The sequence below is a fragment of the Lodderomyces beijingensis genome, assembly GCF_963989305.1.
Source record: "Lodderomyces beijingensis strain CBS 14171 genome assembly, chromosome: 2".
NCBI lineage: Eukaryota > Fungi > Ascomycota > Pichiomycetes > Serinales > Debaryomycetaceae > Lodderomyces > Lodderomyces beijingensis.
This window is the reverse complement of record NC_089971.1, coordinates 268,318-292,788: the sequence shown is the minus strand read 5'-3', so window position 1 is coordinate 292,788 and position 24,471 is coordinate 268,318. Positions and strand designations below refer to the sequence as shown.

General features: G+C 44.0%; 11 protein-coding genes across 11 annotated transcripts; 4 read left to right on the top strand and 7 right to left on the bottom strand. All coding sequences in view use genetic code 12, as the record gives it.

Moving 5' to 3' along the window:
- Positions 1 to 102: 102 nt before the first annotated feature.
- On the bottom strand, positions 103 to 942 carry LODBEIA_P12970 (uncharacterized protein; the record flags this gene model as incomplete). Its single annotated transcript, XM_066971169.1, has 1 exon — positions 103 to 942. The coding sequence occupies one exon, from the start codon at positions 940 to 942 to the stop codon at positions 103 to 105; it is 840 nt and encodes a 279-aa protein (XP_066828235.1).
- Positions 943 to 1,201: 259 nt separating this feature from the next.
- LODBEIA_P12960 (uncharacterized protein) lies at positions 1,202 to 1,960 on the top strand (the record flags this gene model as incomplete). The annotated part of the gene is made up of 1 exon (XM_066971168.1): positions 1,202 to 1,960. One exon carries the CDS (start codon positions 1,202 to 1,204, stop codon positions 1,958 to 1,960), a length of 759 nt encoding a protein of 252 aa, XP_066828234.1.
- Positions 1,961 to 2,542: 582 nt separating this feature from the next.
- Positions 2,543 to 3,436, bottom strand: LODBEIA_P12950 (uncharacterized protein; the record flags this gene model as incomplete). The annotated part of the gene is made up of 1 exon (XM_066971167.1): positions 2,543 to 3,436. One exon carries the CDS (start codon positions 3,434 to 3,436, stop codon positions 2,543 to 2,545), a length of 894 nt encoding a protein of 297 aa, XP_066828233.1.
- A 599-nt stretch (positions 3,437 to 4,035) lies between these two features.
- Positions 4,036 to 6,379, bottom strand: LODBEIA_P12940 (uncharacterized protein; the record flags this gene model as incomplete). The annotated part of the gene is made up of 2 exons (XM_066971166.1): positions 4,036 to 5,995; positions 6,354 to 6,379. 2 exons carry the CDS (start codon positions 6,377 to 6,379, stop codon positions 4,036 to 4,038), a joined length of 1,986 nt encoding a protein of 661 aa, XP_066828232.1.
- A 1,478-nt stretch (positions 6,380 to 7,857) lies between these two features.
- On the bottom strand, positions 7,858 to 11,874 carry LODBEIA_P12930 (uncharacterized protein; the record flags this gene model as incomplete). The annotated part of the gene is made up of 1 exon (XM_066971165.1): positions 7,858 to 11,874. One exon carries the CDS (start codon positions 11,872 to 11,874, stop codon positions 7,858 to 7,860), a length of 4,017 nt encoding a protein of 1,338 aa, XP_066828231.1.
- Positions 11,875 to 12,814: 940 nt separating this feature from the next.
- Positions 12,815 to 13,834, top strand: LODBEIA_P12920 (uncharacterized protein; the record flags this gene model as incomplete). Its single annotated transcript, XM_066971164.1, has 1 exon — positions 12,815 to 13,834. The coding sequence occupies one exon, from the start codon at positions 12,815 to 12,817 to the stop codon at positions 13,832 to 13,834; it is 1,020 nt and encodes a 339-aa protein (XP_066828230.1).
- Positions 13,835 to 13,907: 73 nt separating this feature from the next.
- On the bottom strand, positions 13,908 to 14,618 carry LODBEIA_P12910 (uncharacterized protein; the record flags this gene model as incomplete). Its single annotated transcript, XM_066971163.1, has 1 exon — positions 13,908 to 14,618. One exon carries the CDS (start codon positions 14,616 to 14,618, stop codon positions 13,908 to 13,910), a length of 711 nt encoding a protein of 236 aa, XP_066828229.1.
- A 655-nt stretch (positions 14,619 to 15,273) lies between these two features.
- Positions 15,274 to 16,578, top strand: LODBEIA_P12900 (uncharacterized protein; the record flags this gene model as incomplete). The annotated part of the gene is made up of 1 exon (XM_066971162.1): positions 15,274 to 16,578. One exon carries the CDS (start codon positions 15,274 to 15,276, stop codon positions 16,576 to 16,578), a length of 1,305 nt encoding a protein of 434 aa, XP_066828228.1.
- Positions 16,579 to 17,112: 534 nt separating this feature from the next.
- On the bottom strand, positions 17,113 to 19,764 carry LODBEIA_P12890 (uncharacterized protein; the record flags this gene model as incomplete). Its single annotated transcript, XM_066971160.1, has 1 exon — positions 17,113 to 19,764. The coding sequence occupies one exon, from the start codon at positions 19,762 to 19,764 to the stop codon at positions 17,113 to 17,115; it is 2,652 nt and encodes an 883-aa protein (XP_066828227.1).
- A 2,273-nt stretch (positions 19,765 to 22,037) lies between these two features.
- LODBEIA_P12880 (uncharacterized protein) lies at positions 22,038 to 23,213 on the bottom strand (the record flags this gene model as incomplete). Its single annotated transcript, XM_066971159.1, has 1 exon — positions 22,038 to 23,213. One exon carries the CDS (start codon positions 23,211 to 23,213, stop codon positions 22,038 to 22,040), a length of 1,176 nt encoding a protein of 391 aa, XP_066828226.1.
- Positions 23,214 to 23,800: 587 nt separating this feature from the next.
- On the top strand, positions 23,801 to 24,295 carry LODBEIA_P12870 (uncharacterized protein; the record flags this gene model as incomplete). The annotated part of the gene is made up of 1 exon (XM_066971158.1): positions 23,801 to 24,295. One exon carries the CDS (start codon positions 23,801 to 23,803, stop codon positions 24,293 to 24,295), a length of 495 nt encoding a protein of 164 aa, XP_066828225.1.
- Between the last annotated feature and the right edge of the window lie 176 nt (positions 24,296 to 24,471).

The following is a 24,471-nucleotide window of genomic DNA, read 5'->3' as shown; positions in this document are numbered from 1 at the left end:
ACGGTTCCAAAACCCCTCGTATTCTATGCCGTTTGATCCGTTCCGTATCATTTACATTTCTAAACAAGGGCAATACAAAAGCAAAAGCAGCAACAAATGCATCTACAATGGTTTCTTCTTCTTTGACCATTCCAAATGCAAAATCAACGAGTGGTAGCCTTTACCATTCAACAAATCCAAGGCCCTTTGCGCAACTTCTTCGCTGATAAAGCTCACGTAAGCGAAGCCCCTGCTTTCGCCAGTTTCTCTATTCCTGACCACGGTGACTCTTTCCAATGGACCGAAACGAGCAAACAACTCGTTCCTCAACATGTCTTCGTCGACAAAGCTGTTCAACTGCGACACCTTCAACGTTGTCGAGTCGTCTCTAGCTTCTCTGGAAGGTATGTTGCCGTTGGCGTCGGGTCTCAAGTGTCTTGGAATGTACTTGCCACCAGCGCCAGAATCGCCACCAGCAGAAGCACCGCCATCGGCATTTGGCTCGGGCGTGGTTCCACTTGGAGTGACGCCGGCAGCAGCACCCAAGGTGTCTTTGAACGGACATTTGGCAGTATAGTGATCGCCTCCACATACTCTGCACTTGATGGTCTGTACGCTGACTTTCGAGGCTCTTTCTTGCTGCTTATCTTCTTCTTCTTTCTTTTCAATCTGCTTCCAAGAAAGACCTAATCTCAAATCGACTTTTTCACCCAACTGGGTGGTACTTGTGTCGGGGCCAGGCGGCTTGTTCTTCTCCTTGCCGTACTTGACCCAGTTCTTGCGCTTGGCGATTAACGGATGGACTCGCTCTTGAACTACGACTTCTCGGATCCTTTGCGTGACCTTGACCTTTTTGCCATCTTGATTGGTCCTGAATGTTATCACTGTCTTGGTTCCATCGGGGTTGCTTATTATATCTGGTGGAGCGGAAAATTCGTCGCCTGCATCTGCCCAAGACCCCATAGCTCCTGTTGACATTATTGAGTTGGATTAACTGTTATTAGGGAGGTTTTTACTACGGTGGTGATGCCTTTTTGATATATATATTGACGTCTTGCGATTATTGGTGATACTTGAAAAAGTTTTGCACGCCTACTTCACCTGAAAAAAAAAAAGGGAGATAGAAAGGTTACACAGATTGCACGACCGATGAGAAGCAGAAACAGCAGCTCCATAGCTCAACGGCTGCCTAGCTCGACGGCTGCCTAGCTCAAATCATCATATGGCGGTCATTACATCTGATGGGGAGTACTCGTATGGACTTCACCAATTGCAAAAAGTCAAGGTATGGAACCATGCAGCGAAACCCGGCGAAGTTTACGTCTATATACACGGGGGAGCATGGAGAGATCCCAATAATACATTCAATGAAATTGAACCTGTGGCGCGAATGAACCGCAACCGCACCTTCATTGGGATCAACTATAGATTATCTCCAGAAGTCAAGCATCCGCTGCATGTGAAGGACATTTACGAGGCTCTAAAGTTTATTCATCAGGAATTTGATGGTCCACAAATGCACGGGTTTGGGTATTCCGTCGGGGCGACGATGATCTTGCAATTGGTTCAATTCTCGTCAGTTCTCAACAATGAGCCAGAAGTGGGGTTGTATTTCAAGAGCATCAAATTACTAGATGGGATATACGATGTCAAATCGTTGCTTCAGGAATACCCCTCGTACGCGTCGTTTGTGGTTGAGGCGTACTCGAGTCTTGAGTCGGCCAAGGATAGTATCAGCTTGCAGATCAGCAAGGGAACAAAAGAACAGCTCTTCCGCGACAGGATAATAGACTCAAATACAAAGATATACGTGTGCCAATCGTTGGAAGATGACTTGTTGTCCATGAACCAGACCGTCTTGTTGATGGACTTTTTCAAGCTGTTGGATACTGAAGTTGAGTTGGTCACGGGCAACTGGGGCAAACACGATGACATATACGGCTCTCATCGAAATCAAGTCCTCATGCACGGATTGGAATGAATTAATCACTAAAAGGAAAAATAAAAAGATATCACTGTTTAAGCAAAGCTCATTTGGCTGATCAAAGAAAAGTAAGCCATTTGGTCTTTTGTTTTTCCTTAAAAGACCAAACGAATTCAACTCCTCTTTGAAACAACAAGTCAGCTCCCGCTTCACACATGGAGATGTTGTGTAAATCAAAAACACGAATAGATCTTCCGCTTTTTCCCTTTTGTTTTTCTCTTTTTGCATAGGCCAATAAGATAACAAAAGCATAGCTCTCCACTTGTGGTATAGATTAATGAAAGGATCCACAACGAAACATAGGATATTACTTCTTCCCTCAAGGTCTCTTCTCTCTCTCTCTCATACTCCAGATTTTACTACAGAACATAAAATTGAACTTTTTCCTCTAAAATAATCCACTAATGATACAATTTCAACCAGTTTTTTTTTTCCTCTTTTTTCATTTTCCACTTTTTCATTTTTTAATTTTCATTTTCCATTTTTCATTTTGTTTCTTTCTTGCAGATGCAAACTGAACAAATAAGGTCTTCTCGATTCATACCAAAAAAAAAAAAATTAACAAATAAAATCAGTCAATTAGAAACGGTTTGGTGATCTTTCACGGTTGTATGATCCTTGTCTTTCGTTGTAACTGTTACCACGGTCGTATCCGCCTCTTCCGCCTCTGAACCCACCATCTCTGTCGCCATAGCCTCCGGGGCCGCCGCCTCTTCCACCTCTGAAGCCACCATCCCTGTCGCCGAATCCTCCTCTGCCACCTCTGAATCCGCCTCTGAAGCCACCATCCCTGTCGCCAAATCCTCCTCTGCCGCCTCTGAATCCGCCTCTGAAGCCACCTCTATCTCCAAATCCGCCGCCTCTTCCGCCTCTGAATCCACCTCTGTCTCCGAATCCGCCTCTGCCGCCTCTGAAGCCGCCATCGTATCCGCCACGGCCTCTAAATCCTCCTCTTCTTGGAGGCGGGACATAAGGTGAAGTGTCTTCTTCGGCACTGACGGTCACTTCATTATACTCGGCCTTGTCCAACAACGGAATAGCCTTCTCCAACTCCTCGCCGCTCTGAAACTCCATGTTGCAGATGGTTTCGCCATTATCGTAGTCTCTAAACACTTTAACAAAACTTGGTTGGAAGTCGGTCTTGTCTCTGACAAAATCCTTTACATCTTGCCATGCAGTGCCTTCAGGCAAACCCAAAAGCTTCATTCTAAACTTGCCTCTGGTGTCTTCCTTTCTCTCCTTGGCGTATTCGATTTGCAAAATGTCGCCATTGAAGTCGGTATCGATGAACTTTTCCAAGGCAAGTGTAGCATCCTCTTCATTTTCAAAGGAAACAAAGGCATACCCTTCCATCAAACGCGAGCCAATCACGGGAGCTGCTTGTGCGAAATGGCTTTCCAACTCCTCTGGAGTGGTTTCATACCTGATGGGTCTCACAAATAATTGCTTGGTTGGCTGGTTAGGTCTACTCATCCTTAATCCTGATCTATATCTCCTATGGTGTGTGTGTGTTGTGTGTTGTGTGTGGTGGCGGTGAATAAACGTGGGTAGGCGATGAGGGAAGGAGAGATGAAAGAAAAAAAATTCAACACTTTTCGTGTTGTGCCTTTGCCTCTCTCTATCGTCTTGCATTTTGGGCAGATTACACGTCCCTGCACTGATCCTCTGTATGTAGAGATATGTAGATATAATACAGCCACCATCAGCCTCCAGTCGGGGCGGGTACAGAAAACATGACGAGTAAAACAACTAGGCGTTCTTGCTAGCGATTGGTTGTATCAAATCAACGCGGAGAGACAAACCGAGTAACGGTAATGAACGAAAAAGTAAATAAATTGTTTATAATACTTGTTATTTATGAATGAAATTAAAAAGTTGTGGTTGTAACGAACTGAACAACTGTTGGTGCGTCGATATGATCAATCAAAATTATTGTACAGTATGGAGGTGAAAAAAAAAACAAAAAAAACAAAAAAGGAAAAAAGATGATTATGAGGATGGTGATGATGGTGATGATGACAGGGAAATTCATCAATTTTTTTCTCTTTCATTGGGGCGCTTTTCTCCTTGCATTATTGGAAAACCTTCTTCAAAAACTTTCTGAAGCCACCTTTCTTTTCCTCTTTTTCTTTGGTGCCATTAGCAACGGCTTTCTTGGCTGGTGTCTTTGTTGCTTCCTTCTTTGGTTGGGTAGGTGTTGGTTTCTTTGGAGTCTCTTTTGTTGTTGCTGCTGCTGGCGTAGCTTTAGTTGGTGTAGCAGCAGCGCCGGTAGCACCTGCAGCATCGGTTGCTGAATCTTTTCCTTTTTCCTCTTCTTCAACCGAGGCAACGGTTTCTTTAGGAACGGCGACGGGCTCAATGGTGATTGGACCATCAACTTCTGCTGCGAGTTTTGCTTCGGTTGTCAACAACTCTTCTTGCGATTTGGTTGGTTTAATCTCTTCAAGAGTGATGTTGGGGCCTTCAGATGCCTCAACAGCTGCGAGAATATCCTTCTTGTCGCCCTTGGCCACGATGATTTCCTCTTCTTGTTCTGGGTGTGCATCTGTAACTGGCTTGCCTGTGGCGACTGCAGCTGGTTTAGACACATCTTTGGAAACAGGAGACGCATCGACTTCTTTACCTTCGCCGGTTTCAGGAATGGTTGAACCAGTCTTTGGTGGCACAAGTGGTTCCAGGTCGAGGTTCGACGTGACAGTAGGGGTAGCCTTAGGGTCTAATGTCTTTGGAGCGTCATCGGATGCAACGATGGGGGAAGTGTCTTCCTTGAATGCAGCTGCGGAAACAGGTTTGTCGGTTGCTGACAATGGAGCAACAGGTTGGTCTGCTGCTTTTGCATCGCCGCTTGTTGTTGGTTCTGAAGATCCAAGTGCAGGGCCAACACCTGCACCAGCAAGGCCACCTAAACCAGCACCGCCCAATACTTTCGCAGCAGTATGGTCATTCTTGTCTTTGTCTGCTGCTGCTGCTTCTTCTTCTCCTTCTTCCTCACCTTTATGAAGACGGCTAACTGGAACTCGAACTGGTTCCTCGTCCTCGTCATCTTCGTATTCGTCTTCGTCTTCGTCTCCTTCTTCGTCGTCATGATGTTGCGCAAATTCTTCACGAACTTCTTTATCAAGTTGGTCGTTAGCAAGTGATTCCTTTCTTAGGTCATTTTCTGTAACTCGAGGAATTTCTCCAACATAGTCTGCACTAGTGGCTTCATTTCCAGTGACAGCAGCAACTGGGATGGCTTGCGATGAAATGTCTTTAGATTCATCAGCACCTGCTTTGATGCCAGTACCATTGGCTTCAGCAGCCTTGGCCTTCTTCTTGGCCTTGTACTTGGTTCTCTTGACCTTCTTTTTCTGTTTTTCCTTGTCTTCAGGACTCAACTCCTTTTCGGTTCCAGCTGCAGGCTCTTCTGCCAACGCGCCTGTGGTTGGTGGCGTGATGACTTCAGCTAAAACTGTTTCTGAAACAACAACAGGGGTTGCTGGCAAAGTTTCACCGGTGTTTGCAGTTCCAATTTCAGAAACATCTTCATTCAAAGTCCTTGGATCGGTATTTTCAAACTTCTCAAAAGCAGATAAAGTCTCCTTATCTTGCGGAATATAAATACCCGGTTCGCCAGCGAGAGAAGCTTGCTTTGGTTCTTCCTTTGGCAACACGGTTGTTTTCAAATCTTTTGAAGTTGAATCTTGTGTTGCGTCGGTATCAGTAGTATGATGATCAGTCATTGCACCCCCGTGAGCCAATTCGTATTGCAAGCCAGTTTCTGGTATCAATGCACCTGGGACAGTTAATAAACCAACCAAATCTTCGGGGGCCAATACATTGTTTTCATTTCCTTCCTCGTCTCTAGTTATTTTTTCACCAGTGTTTACTTTCCAAATGCCGTCAACAACATATTTATATAATACCGTTTCCTTTTTAGGTGGAAGTGGAACCTGCAATGCAAAAGAGCCGTCGGCCTCTTTAACCAAGGGAAGCGACTTTGACCAATCATCAAATGTACCTGTAACAGTAACTGCCTCGGGACCTTTTGGCCTGAACAAAAAAAAAAAAAGAGACACTTCTGTTAGTATTACAACGGTTGGAAACTTTCAAGCAGTGCAATTGGTGTGAAAAATCTCTTCTCTTTCTCTCCTCAATTGCGGTGGAATATCTACAAAGTACAGTCAACTGACTCTGGAGCGGGACAGTAGTCAAAAGAGCTATCCAAACTGAATTGAGTTGAACTGAATTGAGTTGAGTCGAGTTGAGGTGAGTCGATTGTTGACCTGGTTACCAAAACAAAACAAAAAAAAAGAACCTCCAATGAGTAATAATAACGTAGGGAAACAGAAGGGAGAAGAAGACAAGGATTAAACAAACTCAATTGCCCATCGAAGCAAGATATACATACCACTTGAACGTGTAATGGATAGACATGATGGTTCTTCTTTCAATTGACTTTGGGAATGAAGAAGGCTTTGCTTGGTTGTGTAGTAAGTAAACTGAAATTAAAAATTAAAAAAAACTGAAAATTGAAAATTAAAAATTAAATGAAAGTGAAATTGGCAGTGGTGGTTGTAGCTGCTGCTGCTGCTGCTGTCGTTGTTTTTGCTGAGGTTCCGATGGTTGTGATGGTTGATGTAAGAATGGAGTTGGTGATTTCAGCTGCCGTTCAAATCTCTCCCTCTCTCAGTAAACAAAAAAGATGACCAGCCCTCTCAGCGCTACTGATAGACATATATATATACATATATGCGTATATACATATGCATGTATGTATCTATGTATCTATGTATTTGCTCGTACTGCGACTAGTAATACCAACACTGCTGCTGCTGTGAGGGATTACTGCGAGTACTGCTACTACTGCCACCAACGGAGCAGGTGTGTGTCCGCGTAGAGTAAGCCCTGAGAGAGGAAGAAGAGCGAGAGAGAAAGCGTGTCGTAACTATGTATATTTGGATGCTCCATGCTAATTCTTAGCTTTTTCCCAATCGAGTAACAACACAACAAACAAGCATAGCAGTAAACGAGAGTGTGAGCGTGTGAGAGTGTAGGAGATGGCTGAATCAAACCCCCCCAGCGGAAATACTTCAGCTCCACTCCCGTTCAGTTTCTTCTGTTCTCTGGTTTTCACAGCTTCTTCGTGGAACACAGCAGGCCAGTCGATCTCGTGTCCCTCCATCTATCTCTCTTGACGTTTGCTAAGTGGTATTCTTGACCCTGAGAAGCCCAAGCATTTCCTTTAACTCGCTGCTTAACCCCCCCTCGAATTTCCTTTTTTTTTTCTTTGTAGAATAGCAACGATTTAAATCGGGGTTAATTGCTTCCCAATCGGGCTACAATTACAGCCAATTGGGTTAATCAGCACAGGTCACGTGACGTAGACCTATTCGTCCCCTCCCCTCCTCTCTCTCTTGTTTACTGCAAAAGTGTCATGCTTGTGTGGTTGTTGTCAGCCTTGTGATTTTTCTCGCTGGACGGATAAATCACATGACGTTATAGTGCGCTCTACAGTGCACACACACACACTCTCGGTGGTGGCAAAGGGTTGGCATTATGTGTTGAACCCGTTGGAATCGTTGCGATCATGGACCTCGAGGTTGGTTTCAACAGCTATCTATCCACTAAGTTTATGCAATTGAGAGTCGAACATTACTAGATGCCCGTCTAGCCCTCGAGTGAATACAAACTTGTTTTTATTCTTTTTAATATACCGAGTCAGGAGTTCAACTCCTATTGTCCTAGTTTCTACTTTTTTTGCAACCGTTGCTTAAGAAAAAAAAAAAAAAAAAAAGCGAAAAAACAACAAATCTCAAACATAAAGAACCCGTACAACGTCACATGATACTGGTCACGTGATACTTTTTTCCTGTTTTTTTTTTTAAACCTTTCTTGTGGTAGACCTCCAATTTTTACAGATCCATACTACTGTTAGTTTCATCACCATTGATATCAACGTCGTCTCTGCTTATATCAGCCTCACCTCCCAATTGTCCACTCAATTGACTATCGTCGTAAACAATAGTATTTGACTTGTTCAAATCACCAAATAAACTCAACACGATGGGTAACAAGATCAACGCATGTAACGCGGCAATGATGATCAAGCTAAACCACATTCTAAAATAGTAGACTTCAAATATCTTGGATCTTGTAAACGCCAAAATCGAAATCCCCAATAATTTTGTCAAGGTTATACCTCCAACTATCGATCCACCAACTGTAGTCAAGGCATTAAATGCCTTGGCGTATCTTAATTTGGCATTAAACTCTCCAATCGACGATAGTGAAGAATTGCTACCACCACCACCATTACCACCGCCACCGCCAATACTGCTTCCTCCTCCCAAATTCATCAAGTTATTGTAAATAGTCTCTTCGTTTTCATCTTCAAATATAGACACCTTCGACACGGTGTATGCTCTTGTAAGATGGATGGTAAACTCAACAGCTAATCCGCAGCAGATGATTAAATTGACCAAGGAGACGGCATTCAAGGAAATGTCCCACAACGCCATTACGCCTCCCATGTTGATCATGATAGACGTGATTATCACCGATATAACAGTGCTTGATCTCATTGATCCCAACAATATGGTGCAAACAAGCCAGATGAGGGCAATGGCTCCACTGGTCAAGCCAAACGTTAATCCAACAATGTTCAAATACTGAACAAAGAAAATATAAAAAGGTGACCAGCTAAATACTTTTAAATCGGGTATAAATCTCTTGATTTCACGCACGATTCTCAAGGAATTCTTGTAAGCAGCAATGAAATCATCCTGCGAACGTAGTGGAGTATGTGCAGTTCGGAAATAACTTGCCTTAATTTCGTCGTGGCTCCGTGATATACTATTGGAATAAGGCGCCTTACCGCCCAAGGGACAAGGGTCACTCGGTTCTTGAATCCACTGATTGAAATAAAACATAAACTCCTCTTTGCCTTGAGGAAAAGCATCCATGTCGCCACTATATGGTGGTTCATGTCCTGCAAAGCACGCTTGACACTGACGCTCTGGTGCATATGGAGTACAAAACTCTGGCAAATGCTTTTTGGTAGGAGTAGTAGTAGTAGTATCAAATACCATCGAACTGAAGCTTAGACTTGATTTTTTGAACCGACAACATTGATCTAAATCGGGGTTCAACCAAGTCAAAAAATCGTCCAACCAATTGCTCGTTGGCTCGGCAATCATGGATTTTTTACTTCTCTTAAATTCCTGCTCCAAGATATTAGCAAGTGAATACTCATTACACGCCGAAAACTTGCCACATATTTCCTTTTGGTAAACTCGTTCTCTGACATCCAAATCCTTCACCACAAAGAAAACAGGTGGGCCCGTATTAAAATAAGAATAAATCGAATCAAAATACTCAACAAGGTATGAGCCCCGAGGCAAAGCGATCCTCTGGTCTAATCCAAACTTAATACCGGGGAACAAACTAAGTGACACCCCAGCCCAGATTGTAAACAAAGTCAAGATCTTGGGTCTGGTGGTCCTACCCAATATGTATGGAGCATACTTTGACTTTAACCAGCTTGAAAAATCATATTCCAAGTGCTTCTCCGCTTCTCGTGCTTCTTCTTCATCTGCTTCACCTGCTGCTGCTGCTCCATCGGCTAGTTTGAATGCGGGAATGGAGATCCAAGGCACGCAGTCGACGCGATTCAGCTCTAATCTCCTTTGATCCACAGCCAACAATCCAACAAAACAAGTGATTTGCAAAATAAAATTGATGGCAACAGCACCAGCACTATAAATTGCAAAGTTTTTAACTGCAGGCATGTCAACAACAGTAGCAAGCAAAAACATGGAGATTTGCAAAACGGCACTAATGAAACACGAGGGCCCAATGTTTCTCATTGCCAACGCAATGCGAAGTTGGACATCCAACTCGGGCTCGTGTTCGGTAATCTTGTGTAATTCGTGAACAATCAAAAAGATGTTATCGACTCCAATTGCTAACACAAGGAACGGGATAACTTCAGCAATGATTAAAGTTGACTTTAATCCAATCATGGAAAAAACCCCCACCGATGCTGTAACTGATAACATGATTATTATAATGCCACTCAATCCCAACATGAATCTTGTCTTTACAAGGGATCTAAGTGAGATATTTTTGGGCAATTTCCCACCAAGAGCCAATGAAGCGTAGATGAACATGGCGATGTATGATATCAACACGATACGGATATCCGTGTTTGAAGATTGGTTGAGCTCTTCCGTTAATGAAACCTCGGTGCTATAAGCAATGTTCAAATCCAAATTGTTGTTTAATTGCAAGTCGCGGGCCCATTGTTGAAATGAATGTTCGTATGATACTGTATCATTGGTTGATTTTGCGTTGGCTGAGTCACTGTTGATCAATACAGTCACTATAAACGCAGTGGCCTTGGCAATGTCGACATTATCAAACAACAATTGCGGTTTCAATGGCTGCTGAAATGTAGGTAAACAGTTGACGGGAGAGTCGGCGCACTCCTGAAGCTTTTCCTGCCAGTTGTTCTTGTTCAACTCATTGATGTCGCCATGAAAATATTGTGTAAATGATTCTATAGCACAGGTCTCGCCCAATGGCTTGAAACAAAGATCCGATAAAGTGACGTTGTTGCTATTATTTATTGTCTCGAGTTTCAGTTCTTGCTCGAACCACCACTGGATTGTATCCCAGTTGAAAATAGGTTCATTGTTTTTCGAGCTGACAATGACTTGTTCGATTCTAAACCACTCACCAAAATGGGTTTCAAAATATTGCTGATTGATATAGGCTGGCTCAGTGGGGCTCACCCAAAGATTAATTGGATCCGTCTCCAACTGCAACTTGAACATCCCTAATGAAAGTAGAATAGCAACGGCGAGAGACGAGCCAATTGTCACTCCGGGAAAAGTCGAGCAGAATCGTCCCAATCTTTCAAAGAAATCTTGAATGTACGAGTTGATTCTATCCAGGACACGGCGCACGGCTGGTTTTCTCACGGTGACATACACCAAAGGGTTGATCATCTCATCATCGCCGTCATCAGCGCTGTGGTACGAGCCGCTTCTCTGCCTAAAGTGCTTGGCCCTGGCCAAGTAAACGTGGTACCCGCCTAGCAAGAGTATCAAGCAAATCAAAACCATCAACACGCTAAACGAAAAGCAAGGGATAATACCCACGGTACACCGTTTGCCATAATTTTCAGCGTGCGGTAGTTTGGGGCACGATTTTTCGCAGTCGGCGCAAGCACACTTGTACTGTTCATCGTTGCAAGCGTACATTACATCTGATCTCAACTGCAACCCATCATTTTCCATTTCTGGAGTAAGTTTATATTTGAAATTGATTTGATAAGGAGACCCACCAAGTAATGGCTTTTCATCACCGAGAAACTTTAAAAACTGGGAGTAGTTTTTAGCTCCACCTCCAATTAAATCCATGGCGAATCCATTGGTTGCCAGAAACTTGACATCTTTGCACGAATTGAAAAACTCCTTTGCATAAGCCGGGTCGACAAATTCGTTCACCTCGGTTACAATCTCTTTCCCCGTATCCCTTGCAAGTTGAGTTTTCAAAATTTCCGCAAACGTGCTTTGATTTGGATCACAGCTAAGCAGGCAAAAGAAATTGTAGAAGTTCTTGTGACACGCGGGGCATGAGGATATAATCGGGTCGACTCTTTTCAAATTCGATTCCAAGTCGTCAATCTGTTGAGGCGAGCAGCAGACCAAATCGTACTCCCTGCCGCAGATCTTACGTAGCCTTTCTCGAGATTCCTCTGTGGGGGCTGTAGCTTTGACAAAGTTTGCGCAGGGCAACGGTTTACCGAACACGGACTTTTTGCCGCAATTGTCGTAGGTATTGCAGTACCCGACTGAATGGTTCGTGGCACCTGCGAGACCAATTGCGGCCGTCCATAGTAGTAGATATACCGGCGATAGAATCATCACAATGGCGGGGAATTGGGCTTTTTTGGGGATTTTGTTTCTCAAAGTTTTGTCGTGTTGGTTATTACCAGTAAGTTCCTCCTTTATAAGAATCTGGGGAGAGGAAATTGTTCCTGTTTCTCGCGCGACCACCAAGGGCTGTTAAAAAAAAAAAAAGGAAGAGCGCAAGTTTGCTGTGGAGGAAAGGGCAGGAGGTGGTACTTTTGACGGCTAGCTTCAACTATTGAGATTTTCCACTTTTAGATGAAGACTTGACGGGACTGTCTATCTGAAAGAAGGGCTAGCCAGCAGTTTAACGAAAATCTCCTTGGTGAGTTTGGTTTATGAAAAAAAAAAATCACGTCCCAATATTTTGGGGGTAGGGGCAACCGAAACTGGTCAGTGAAAAGACTGGTTAGGGATTGCGAAGATCCGATGTTGAATGAATTCCCAGCAATGGTTGAGCTTTAAGGTCTCACGACACGAAACAAGAAGAGGCTTGTGTGCGATTGGGAAGTTGGACCAAGCACGTGACTTTACCATCTTGCAGCAACTACGAGAAGGAGAAGGGGGGGTGTTGGCTGCCATTTGGCAGCACACCAATTTTCGTGTCTCAAATTTTTGGGGAAAATTTGAGACACGGGGTTTGCGACACTGGGTACATATCCGGCAGCCCTCTCTCTCTATTCCCTTTTTTCTCTTCCCGAAAGAGAATCTGGCGCGATAGACTTCTTGCATAACACCTTGCCAGATTCTAAACACCCGCCTTAAATTTTTCATCTCAAGCATAAATTTATCGGAAGATTTAACGAGACCGCCTTACCTTTTGTTTTCAACTTATATTTCAACGATTCCCTTTCCATTCGTTTTCATCTTTGTTTTTCACTTTTTTTTTTTATTTTTCCACTCGCTTCATTTTTTCTTGGAGACATAGGGAGGTAGAGCTAGCTAGAGCAGAAGAATGTTAGTTGGAATATCCGGTACGCTAAGTTCTGGCAAGACCGAGGTGGCACGGTACTTGACATTCCAAGGGTTCAAAGTGATTTCGTATCTACCCTCTGCTGAGCTAGAGGAGAACCATGTGGCATGCACACCGGAGTCCGAGGAGGTTAACCAGGAAATGGTACAATTGGCCATACGCGACTACTCGCGCATGGAGAATTACAAGACGTTTAAGGAATTGGGCGACTTGGTGGATTTCGTGACTGTTAATTGGCGCGATAACTACGTGATTACCCACATTAACGATTTGACAATGCTCAAGGCTTTGCAGAAACGGCCATTTTTTTTGCACATTTCCATAGATGCCCCCATATACGTGCGGTATAAACGTTCGCGCCAATACCACAAGACCTTGGACCAATTCGTGATGGAGAATGACGCGGCGTTGTTCAATGCCAAGTCGTCGTTGTTGGAGATCAATAACCAGGCCCAGGTCAAAATCATCAATACGTCGACTTCCATCAAGGATCTTTTCATCAAATTGTCCGAGGTCAATCTTCTCAACCCCTCGAGATTGCGGCCGACGTGGGACTCCTACTTTATGCGGTTGGCGGACTTGGCTGCTCTTCGATCGAATTGCATGAAGAGACGAGTCGGGTGTGTCATTGTGCGTGAAAATCGAGTTGTTGCCACGGGTTACAATGGGACCCCGCGCCATTTGCCCAATTGCAACGAAGGCGGGTGTCTGAGATGCAATGAGGGCCAAGGCGATGGCAACTTGCTATCTACTTGTCTCTGCTTGCATGCCGAAGAAAACGCCCTTTTGGAGGCTGGAAGAGATCGAATTCGCGAAGACAGTGTATTGTACTGCAACACTTGCCCCTGTTTAACTTGCTCAATCAAGATTGTCCAAAGTGGGATCAGGGAAGTTGTTTATGCGCAGAGCTATTCCATGGATGAAAAGAGCCACGATGTTATGAGCACCGCCAATATCACGTTACGACAGTATCAACCTCCAATAGACGGTATATTTATTTAGAATTCAAAAATCGCATAAACTCTAGAATAGAATACTTATAGAAAATGAAATGAGGTCGAGTGGGGTGTGGAGTCTAGATTTCTGAATATTCGTAGTACCCTGGCTTGGTCTCGGCTTTGCACTTGATGGTTTCAACCACTTGGCCATTCACTTTCAACGTTGCTTCGATTTCATCGCCGTCGACAATTGGCCCCACGCCCTTTGGCGTACCGGTCAAGATCAAATCTCCCTTTTCGAGCGTCATGATGTTGGACATTGTGCTCAAGATCTTGTGGATAGGGAAGATCATCAAGTTGGTGTTGTCGTGCTGCTTAGTCTCGCCATTGATCTTCAACTCCAACTCCACATTGTAAGGATCGGGGATTTTCTCCTTGGGGATGAAGTTTGAAACGGGCAAAAACGTGTCGAACCCTTTACCGATCGTCCAGGGCAAGCCTTTCTTCTTGGCCTCGTTCTGGACGTTTCTAGCGGTCATGTCTATAGTCAAGGCGTAACCTTCGATACTAGCTAAAGCTTTCTCGGGTGAAAAATCGGGCGACAAATCTTTCAAGTCCTTATTCAAAATGAACGCCAACTCAACTTCGTGGTGCACGGTGACTCCCTTGGGCACTAAGAACGGACCGTCATTGGGTTTTAAAATAGACGAGCTAGGCTTTAAAAAAAAGAATGGCTGTTGAGGCTTTGCGCTGTTCAACTCCTTGATGTGTTCAGCATAGTTTCTTCCTATGCAAAGAATCTTTCTTGCGTTGTCCAAGTATTTCAAGGGCATTCTTGCGGCACACATTGTGAAAAAAGGAAAAAAAAAAAGGGTTTGCTGATAAACAAGGGTTCGAGGTTTATTATATGGGGGAAAAAGTGGAGAAGTTGCGGGTTCGTGGGGTTTGCTGGTATGCTTTGTGGGTCCAGTCCCATGGGGACCCAGAGAAGAGTTTTCTCGCGTGTGGAGTTTATTCTGGGGACGGGAACTGATCTCGGAAATCGTCCCGAGGCCCGGAAGGAGAAAGAAAAAAATCAGTGAGAGAAGAGGCTACTAGTGGTGGTGTGGTACGGCGGAAAAAGGATAAATGAATTTCCATATGGCAATAATTATACACAACCGCAAGAGCAGAGAGAGACAAAAAAAGGAGAGAGGTCAGGGAGGTATAGAGAGCTCGGTCATCTTCTCCTTTCTACCAACTTGACTCAGGTTGGACGTAGAGTTCGCCGTTCACTCAAGTTTTTGATGCGATTGTCTGATTGTCCGCCCATAATGGAATCCCCCGAGAGATGAGACAACTTTTGTTTATTTCCAAAGACAACGCGCTACCAAGTTCAAGATCCTAGGCACCAAGCATTAGGCCACGGCCGCCGCACTGCCCCAATACGAAAAAAAAAATGAGAATCCCAGGAACCAGAGATGAACAAGATTGAGCTGGAGCTGGGCTCCTCCGTAAAAGCCCATGAAGTTGTTGTTGTTGAAACTTACACTTCGAGCGAGAACTCTAGCGCCGTGTCTACGGACGTACCGTACTCAACCAACGCCATTCTACCCTAAGCAAAAATCCATCCCCCATCTCGCAGCCACTGCCACTGCCAGACAACAGCCGACAAATGATCTAGATCAATCGCTGGGCTACATCCAAAGAGAGCCCGGCCCCAACGATCAGATCGTCGTGGCAATGTCGCTGGGCGTTGACTCGTCGGTATGTGCCGCGTTGTACCTGCAGAAGTACAAAAACGTGCATGGGATATACATGTCCAACTGGTCTCAGGATTCCGTGTGCACGGAACGAGACTGGCGAGATGTACAGTTAGTGTGCACGAAGTTGGGAATCACGAGCGAACGCATCAATTTGGAGCGCGATTATTGGGATAGTGTGTTTGCGCCCATGATTGAGCGATATCGCAAGGGGTTGACTCCAAACCCCGATGTTGGATGTAATAAATTTGTCAAGTTTGGCAAGTTGGTTGAGTATCTAGACAAGAAATACAGTGGCGAGAAGAAGTGGTGGCTAGTTACTGGTCATTACGCCCGCGTGATGCAGGCGGGATCAAATGGCGAATTCCATTTGTTGCGCGGGTTGAGTACTCGTAAGGATCAAAGTTACTATCTATCGAGTATTCCATCGTCTATACTTCCGCGTTTGCTTCTACCGTTGGGGCATCAACTCAAGGAAACAACGAGAGAGATGGCGAAACAGTACGCACTTCACGTACGCAACAAGCCAGATTCGCAAGGTTTATGCTTTGTCAATTCTCAACAGTCCAATTTCCGAGAGTTTTTACTGGGGTATATCGAGCCTGCACCGGGGAATATTGTGACTCAGGATGGCCAAATATGGGGTCGACACCAGGGGATATGGCATGCTACCATTGGTCAGAAATCAAGTACGTGTATGCCTCAAGGCGACCCCAGCTATCAAGGAGTGTGGTTCGTTAGCGAGAAGAATGTTGCCAAGAATGAGATCACCATTGTTCGAGGCCATGACCATCCAGCGTTATTCAAGCGGCACATAACATTGGTGGACTGCGAATGGATTAAACCACTAGAGGAAATCGATTTGAGTCTTGTGCTGTTCCAGTATCACTCCTTGGGTAAAGCCACCATCGTGAAGAACTTGGTGGTGAAGGAAGAAGAAAATGGAGGTGTTGTTGTGGAAGTAGAGTTGGCAGAGCTGGTTCGCGCTGTTGCTCCTGGACAACAGGGGGTCTTGTATCTTGGAAATCAAGTATTGGGAGGCGGAATGATATCAACTACTAGTTGACGGTGAAGGTTAACACTAATGGAATATAATGTGAATAGCTTTTTTTTTTTTTCTTTTTGGGAAAAAATTCCAAGTCAAAAGTTTCTTGGGCCAAGAGATGGTTTTCAATGCCATCAAGAATATCCATGTCTATATTTATATTCATATATGTGCATATATTTTATATATATTTGGATTCCCACGGATTATGTTTCCATTGCGTGAATACTTCTACTGCGACTGGCATTTACGAGGACTCTCGCCCAGAATTCAGTATTACAAATCCACTTTGACTAGGCTTTTTACTCATGACCTATTGTTGTGTTTGCAGTTTGAGGTTGGAAAGGTGTGGAGCAAACCCTACAAGTTCAAACCAGACTCTTACAAAAAGGTAAAGTAATATACATTTGACCCAAACGAAATAAACAACGCTCTTTAAAACTATATTGAATAAAACCAAAATCACCTAGAAGTGAACCAAATTTTTTGTTTTTTTTTTTTAAAAAAAAAAGTAACATCAACTCATCTAAAATTGAACAAATCTAAAGCTCTGGATTAGAAAGCAATGATTTCGGGGTACAAGTTGGTCCTACTTTGGCTGTCAACTTCCTTGTCCTCTGCCGCTTCTTCTTCTTCTTCCCCTCTTGCTTCTTGCACCCTAATTTGTTGTCTGATTTTTTCCACTACTTGGTGGATCAAGTGTCTGTGTCTTGCCACGTCTTTAAGATTGAATCCATCAACAATAAACGCATCCTCTTCCACCTCCTCCTCATCATCTTCATCGTCTTCCTCCTCATCATCTTCACCGCTCAAGTCCAACTTGTCAAACAACGAGTCAAGCCCATCTTCATCGTCTTCAGATGATGAACCAAATTCTGAACCTTCATCTTCTCTGTCCTCTACATCATAATCAACATTGACAGTGTCATCGTCATCAGCTTCCGGCTCATTTTCCTTTTCAAGTTTTTGACCAGATTTTTGGTGAACAGAAACACCATTAAACTCCATACTACCGGCGTGTTGTCCATACGATGACGATGATGCTGACGATGACATGCCGTAACCCATTGGTCTATTGATTTGCGGATGTGCCGAGTGCAAGTACGACGACGTCGACGACGACAAATTGTGAGTTGAACCAACACCTGCAGCCATAGAAACAGAATCTTTAGCAAGATGTGAGTTGGAGCTGTTGGACAATGTTGGCAACAATGGGTATAGACTTGAGGATAAAGCGTGGGGTTGTTGCTGTGGTTGCGATTGCTGGTGTTGCGGGTGGTGGTGATGAGGGTGAGGATGATGTTGATGTTGATGTTGGTGTTGGTGTTGGTGCTGGTGCTGGTGTTGGTGTTGGTGCTGGTGCTGGTGCTGATACTGCGAAGACAAGTTTTGGTATTGAATGTCGATTGAATTTGACAACGTGTTGAAAAATTTCTCTGCTTCGTAGATATTGCCATTTCCAGTATTGTTGTTGTTTGTATAAGTTGGATGGTATTGGTGCTGTGGTTGTTGTGGTTGTTGTGGTTGTTGTGGTTGTTGTTGTGGTTGAGTAGCAACCACAGGGGCTTGCAACTGTGCTGCTTGATGGTGAGAAGTATGATACTGCTCATCTAAATGATTCAACTTGTTAAACATGTCCATGTTGTAATCAGCATTAGGCTTCATTCTCTTTGATTGATCTGGTTGAGGTTGGAGTTGAGCTTGGACTTGTTGAGGTTGATGAGTATATCCTTGGCTGGTTGGCATTTGCTGAAAGTTAAAGTCATTCAATATACTATTGACAACGTACATGTTGTGCTGTTGGTTGTCATATCTTCTCTTTCTGCTATAGTCGTCATCATTGGCCATTGGATAGTAAGCAATATCATCATTGCCAACCAATTTACCCAATTTTTGCCGTTGTTTAGCCTCCTTTTGTTGTTGTTTCAACAACAACCGTTGAGCCTTTTTCAACTTCTTTGGGTGATCTTCAGCATGAATCTTGGAGTGTTTTTTCAAATCTTGGGGTCTCTTGAAAGATTTGGGACACAAGTCACAATGGAACGGTTTTAAAGGAACATGAACCCTCAAGTGAGAAGTAATGTGGTCTCTCTTTACCGTAGTGGTTCCACACTTCTCCCAATAGCAGGTCAAGCTCAAATTGTTGGAGGATTTTCTTCCTACATGATCATCACACAAATGGTCATACAACAATTCCGGCGTGTCAAAGATAATGTTGCACTCGCCCCATAGACATTTAAACGGACCACGGAGATCCTCTTCTCTAATCTTTTTGTAAGTCTTTTTTGGTGGTTTTTGAGCATAAGTGTTGAACAATGGATTTTGCTTGCCTTCATTCATTTGAGGCATATGGTTATTGATTAAAGATTGTTGGAAATTATGGTCATTCGAAACATCATGATAGAGGCTAGGTTGAGAATGTAAGTGGATATGTGGTTGTTGCTGTTGTTGCAATTGAACTGGTTGTTGGAATAATTGCCTCTGAGGTTGCGTTTGTGGCTGTTGTTGTTGCTGCTGCTGCTGCTGTTGACTATGATAGTATGGGTGACTATTATAGGCGTTGTTTAAGTTTGGATGCAACTGAGCTGGCTGTTGTTGCTGTTGTTGGAAATTTGATTGTTGATGATGATGTACAATTGGAGCTGAGACCGGGGTCAAATTCCCAATGACACCCTGCTGCTGCTGCTGTTGCTGCTGTTGTTGTGGTGGTTGAGCACCAGTCAAGGTGCTCGTTGATGGCGCAGAGTGCTGCGTGGGAGGGAAATTGCCAACAATAGTGGCATTTTGCGGAGATAACAAACTCGGTTTCGCCTTGGCTTCTTCAATGGGCGAGTTTGCCAACGAGTGGGAAGTAAATGACGAGTGGGGACTTCCACTTACATTATTTGTGCGTGGCGAGTGTGACGAAGTTATCGACGAAGGGGAGGTGACATTATCCAACTCCAAGTCGGCCGAGGGCGATTTTTTATTGAGAATAGCTCTGTGGGGGTTCAAACCTTGAGACTGTTGGGATGGGTACACTTGTTGCTGTTGCAACTGTGGTTGCTGCTGCTGCTGCTGCTGTACTTGTTGCTGCTGTTGTTGTTGTTGTAACTGGTGTTGTTGATGATGGCTACTAGACGAAGAAATGTTGCCGCTGTTGTTGTTGCTGCTGCTGGAATAGCTGTCAGCGTTCAAATACGAGACTGGATGAACGTTGTAATTCATATTGGCTGTCTGGTGCCCAACTTTTGCGTATCTGCTGGGTTGTGGTGTGGATGAATATTCTTGCAACAAAATTGGTTGTCAAAAAACAAACAAAAAAAAAGGGGCCAGCGTATTTATATATATATAGATATATGTGGTGTAAGTAGTGTGTGATTCTTGTAGGGGGGGGAAAAGTGCGAAATAATTTGTTTATATAGTTCATGTAGAGGGAAGCCAGTTGTGGGATTTTAAGGGTGAGATAGGAAGGTAATACCTACCCTCACTTTAACTTGGCCTAACTTAGTTGTCCCATAGTGTGCTGTAGTGTAGCAGCATTACTGGAGAGCGGAAAGAGTGACGGAATGACAGAGTGTCGTTGGTTTGAATTTGCCAAGCAATATCGACGGGGCGCTACCAAGTGTATGCACACTATACCTATTACGACAAGAGCAGGCGCTTTCTCGGGTATTTGGAGATAGCCACTGTCGAGGGCTAACTCCGAGGAGGGAAAACAAGACTGGTGGTGGCAGAGAGGGGGGTTGGGTTTAACATGGACTTTGGTGGTGAGGCTGAGAGGGGGGGGGTTCTGGAATTATGGAATCCTGGGGCTTTCTGGTCCTGGTGGCTTAGACAGCTAAACGCAGGTGTGATTTATTCCTTCTTGCATCTAAGCTTCATCCAGGCAAAGAAAAAAAAACAGGAGGGGGAGGTGACGGCAGATGTATTGGCAGATGGTGATTATTAAAATTGCGGTTCATCTCTGGCAGAGAAAGATTGGTAAGCTGGGCAGGTTGGGAGAAAATAGCATTAAAGTGATAGCAACAGGCAGAAAACCAGGGCTGATTCATCCAAAGTGGAAGGAAAAAACACCGCCCTTTAACGCGTCCTCTTTTCCCCCAGAATCCCTAGTCTCTTCTACTTCTTTTCTTGTTCGCTCGCTACACCAAAGCTTCGACGCTTGACGCCCGTTGCTTGACGAATGCTCGGATTGCGCCTCCACAATTGCCGAATAAAGGAGGTTTCAACCTGCCTCGGGTGGCTTCCTTTTTGGAGGGATGTAGAGATAGATGGGCCTACACGTGCAACTACGCTGAATTTTCTTAGCGCCAAGCAAATGACAAGTTTAAAAAAAAAAGAGGCTCCACTGTGCAGGAGAAATACACCACGCAGTAAATACGTATCCCGCCTGTCGCAGAAAGTGATAAAGCAGAGGCGACAAGCACTTTACGACAATTTATTTTTTTATGACATAATTTTTCCCTCTGGTGACGTTTTTGACATCCGCGACACTCCCCCAACAATAGCAGTCATGGCAGCCTCTCTATCTTTCCATCCTTGTCTCCACCCAAGAAAAAAACTGTAAAACAAACACACCAGTGCCGCGAGCTTGATTCCAGATTTGATTCGGCCACCAAACACACCCACAAGGACAAGCGTTAAAAAATATACAACAGTGAAATAAGCATTTGGAGTGCTTATGGTTCTTGGAAAACGTCACCGTCTTTAAACGAGGGCCTAAACTTCATGGGGGTTCGGTTTCTTGTGTCTCTTTGTTATCGGCAAAGGGTTAAAATCATACGCGGGTAGCCAGACTCTGATGTAACCACTAAAGAGAATCCGCGAATCTCAATTATCAAGAGAGAGACGAGACACTGCATCCCGCTTCAACGTCCCTTACTAAAACCTCTTTAGCTGCATCTTGGAATCGCCTCGTAATTGCACACTTTTCGTTGTCCACGCCCAGTCTTTAGCCAAAAACAGCCAAGGCAGATCCGTGTCCGTATCTCCATCCACATCCACATCCCTTTTTCCTCCTAGTCAACGTTTCCTTGTTTTGAGAGATTTCGCATGCTTTCTTCTGCGTCGATCGAAATAAACCAGGCTTGCTTCAAGCTGCATCAGATCGAATTTTTTTTTTTCGTATTATATTCAGTCAAGTCTCAACTGTTACCAGATTGCACCTCTTTGCTGCTAGTCTCGAACTGAATTTATTTTTAAATGCATTGATTGAGTCAGCTCGCGGGCTAAAATATATCAATCCATGACTTGCTTTTGAGGAGGCAGCTGGCTGCATTTGCATGGTTAAACATTGGCACATTGGCACATTGGCACGTATTGCACTTCTTGACACTGTTTGTGTGTGCAAGAAGCGAGATTGTAGCAATAAGATCGAGATCCTGGAGAAAAACAAGAAGTTGGAGAGTTTCAGGCTCAGGGCTCAGGTCTCAGGTCTCAAAGCTCAGGGATCAGAGGTCAGACTACTGGTTTTCTCCACCGTGGGTACCCCCCATCTGTCAATTCATGACTATAATACAAAAAAACAACAATAGAGTAATTTGCAGCATTGAATTCAACGCAGTGATAAACTCGGCCCAGCATCCAGCAGCACTCGACTCCAATTTCTGCTGTTGCTGATGCTGATGCGCTTTCTGAAACTCAATCACCAATTCGTCTTCCTCAGAGTCATCTCCATCTTCTCCTTCATCTTCACTTGCGTATTTCCATGCTCGAAACATGGAAGTGTTGGCCAACATCAGTAGGTTCTTAATCCCAGCAATTTCAAAATCGTCCTCAGCAACAGTACCATTCTCATAGGAGAAAATCAAAAACTTCTTTTTGCGTCCACCACTCGAAGATCCATCTGAAGAATCTGAACAACTCACCAATTTGGGATTCAACCCTTTTTCCAAAAATACCCCGGCGCTGACTTCCCATCCATCTTTACTCTTTTCACGCTGGATCAGTTTACTATTTTGGACTTTACCCAGGTTCTTGCCCAACGTCACTACTTTAATATACTGAGCATCTTCTTCATCTTCATCGTCAATGTCCTTGTCATCACCACCACCACCTTTCACCTTTTTACCGTTCTTCTTCTTGGACTTGAGCTCTTTCTTTTTTTCCTTCAACATCTCCTTCTTGTCTTTGAGGCTCTCCTTCTTGTTTTTGAGGCTCTCCTTCTTTTTAGTCATTTTCTCCTTCTTTTTTATCATTTTCTCCTTCTTCCGTTGTTTCTTAGCCTTGGCCTTCTCCTTAGCCTTCTCCTTAGCCTTCTCTTTCTTTTCACTCTTTTTCTCTTCTAGTTTCTCCTTCTTCTCGCCAATTTTCTCCTTCTTCTTTCGAAGAACTTCTTTCTTCTTCGCGATCCCTTGCTTGATTTTTCCAACAATCATCTCCTTGCCCTGAGCATTCACTTCATTATCTTCATCATCGTCGTCATCGTTGTCAGAACCATTTGTTTTTGATATGGATGATTTCTGTTCGGAGTAACGATGGATGTTGGTGAGGCCCTTTTTAGCAGAAGTGTGTTGGTTGCTGGTTGTTTTCGAGTATAACCGATTGTCATTGCGGTCGCTTTTGTCGTGTTTATGATGGTGTGATTGTTGTACAAATGTGTCGTTGCTGATGATGCTGTGTGATAGAACTTCAGCTATGAATAGGGTCCCGATAATGTAGTTGCTTAGTAGCATGGAGGATTAGAATCTGGTTTTTGCCGACTGTTATTTTGCTCTTCTTCCTTTGATAAACTGTCTTTTTGATTTTGAAAATATATATGCAATGGGCATATCAACGGTCAAAAGTAATGGATCGGCCATTTTTTTTTGTTTTCAGGCAATTGTTTCGTATGCTTCGAAATGGCTGCAAAAAGAAAAAAGAAAAAAAAATAGCGGCTAAAAACTGGCCAAATCATTTGAAAATAGAGCAGGACTCCCACACTCAACTGTCACTATGCAAAACAACAAACAAAAAAAAGTTCAAGTCATATCAGCATCGAGAAAGATAACCAAATGTATAAATAGGCTAGACTGTTGATTCCTCTTGTGCCTACCCAATTTCAGCTCTCAAACGTGAACAACCCCCTTGTCCCACATTGTCCCACATTGCCACACTACCCCCCATGCAAAAAATTATTCCTTGAGCTTTTGTCGCGACACTATCTCCGGACATGACAGAAACAATCAAGACATTTGCGATTGCTGACAGTAAATGAATCCAAAGTCTCTTGACACACAATTATTGTTGATCGGCACTGACAACTACCCCATTTCAGAACCAAATGTCAAATCAGAGCTCAAACTCAAGAACTCAGGTGCAGCACTCGAACGTGCTTCGTTTACGTCCCACACAAGATACACCTCCCCATGATTCCCACCAGCAACATCAACAGCAACCACAATCATCATCTTCATCGTCGGCTACACATAACCAGACAGAACCTTCATCAGCGACACGCGAGAAGAGAAGGCAGAAGCAGAGGAAACCGGGTGTGAGGTGGACGGAAGATGTAGTGGATAACGAACACATGAACAAGAAGAAGACCAAGATATGCTGTATATTCCATCCGCAGCGCTCGTTTGATGAAGAGATGGCAGATGATCACGACCACGACCATGGTGGGCCGTGCTCTAGCTCCTCGGATTCGAGCAGCGATTCTAGTGAGGATGAATCGGGTGAGGATGTACTGCGGAGGAATGGAGGGAATAAGGTTGGCAAGCCGAATTCGTATGAGTATCAGCCTCATTATGAGAACAAGTCTAAGTTGCCCAACTGATGTAGGGATCCATTCTGCTTGTACTTTGTATCGACAATCTTCCAAAACCACAACGAGGTAGACTCAACTGATGGAAAAACAAAGGATAGGAAAAAAAAAAAGGAGTGGGAAAGGGAGAAAAGGGAGAGGATAGGAGTGTTGTGGGTCGATAAATAATGAGAATTAATTAATGTATA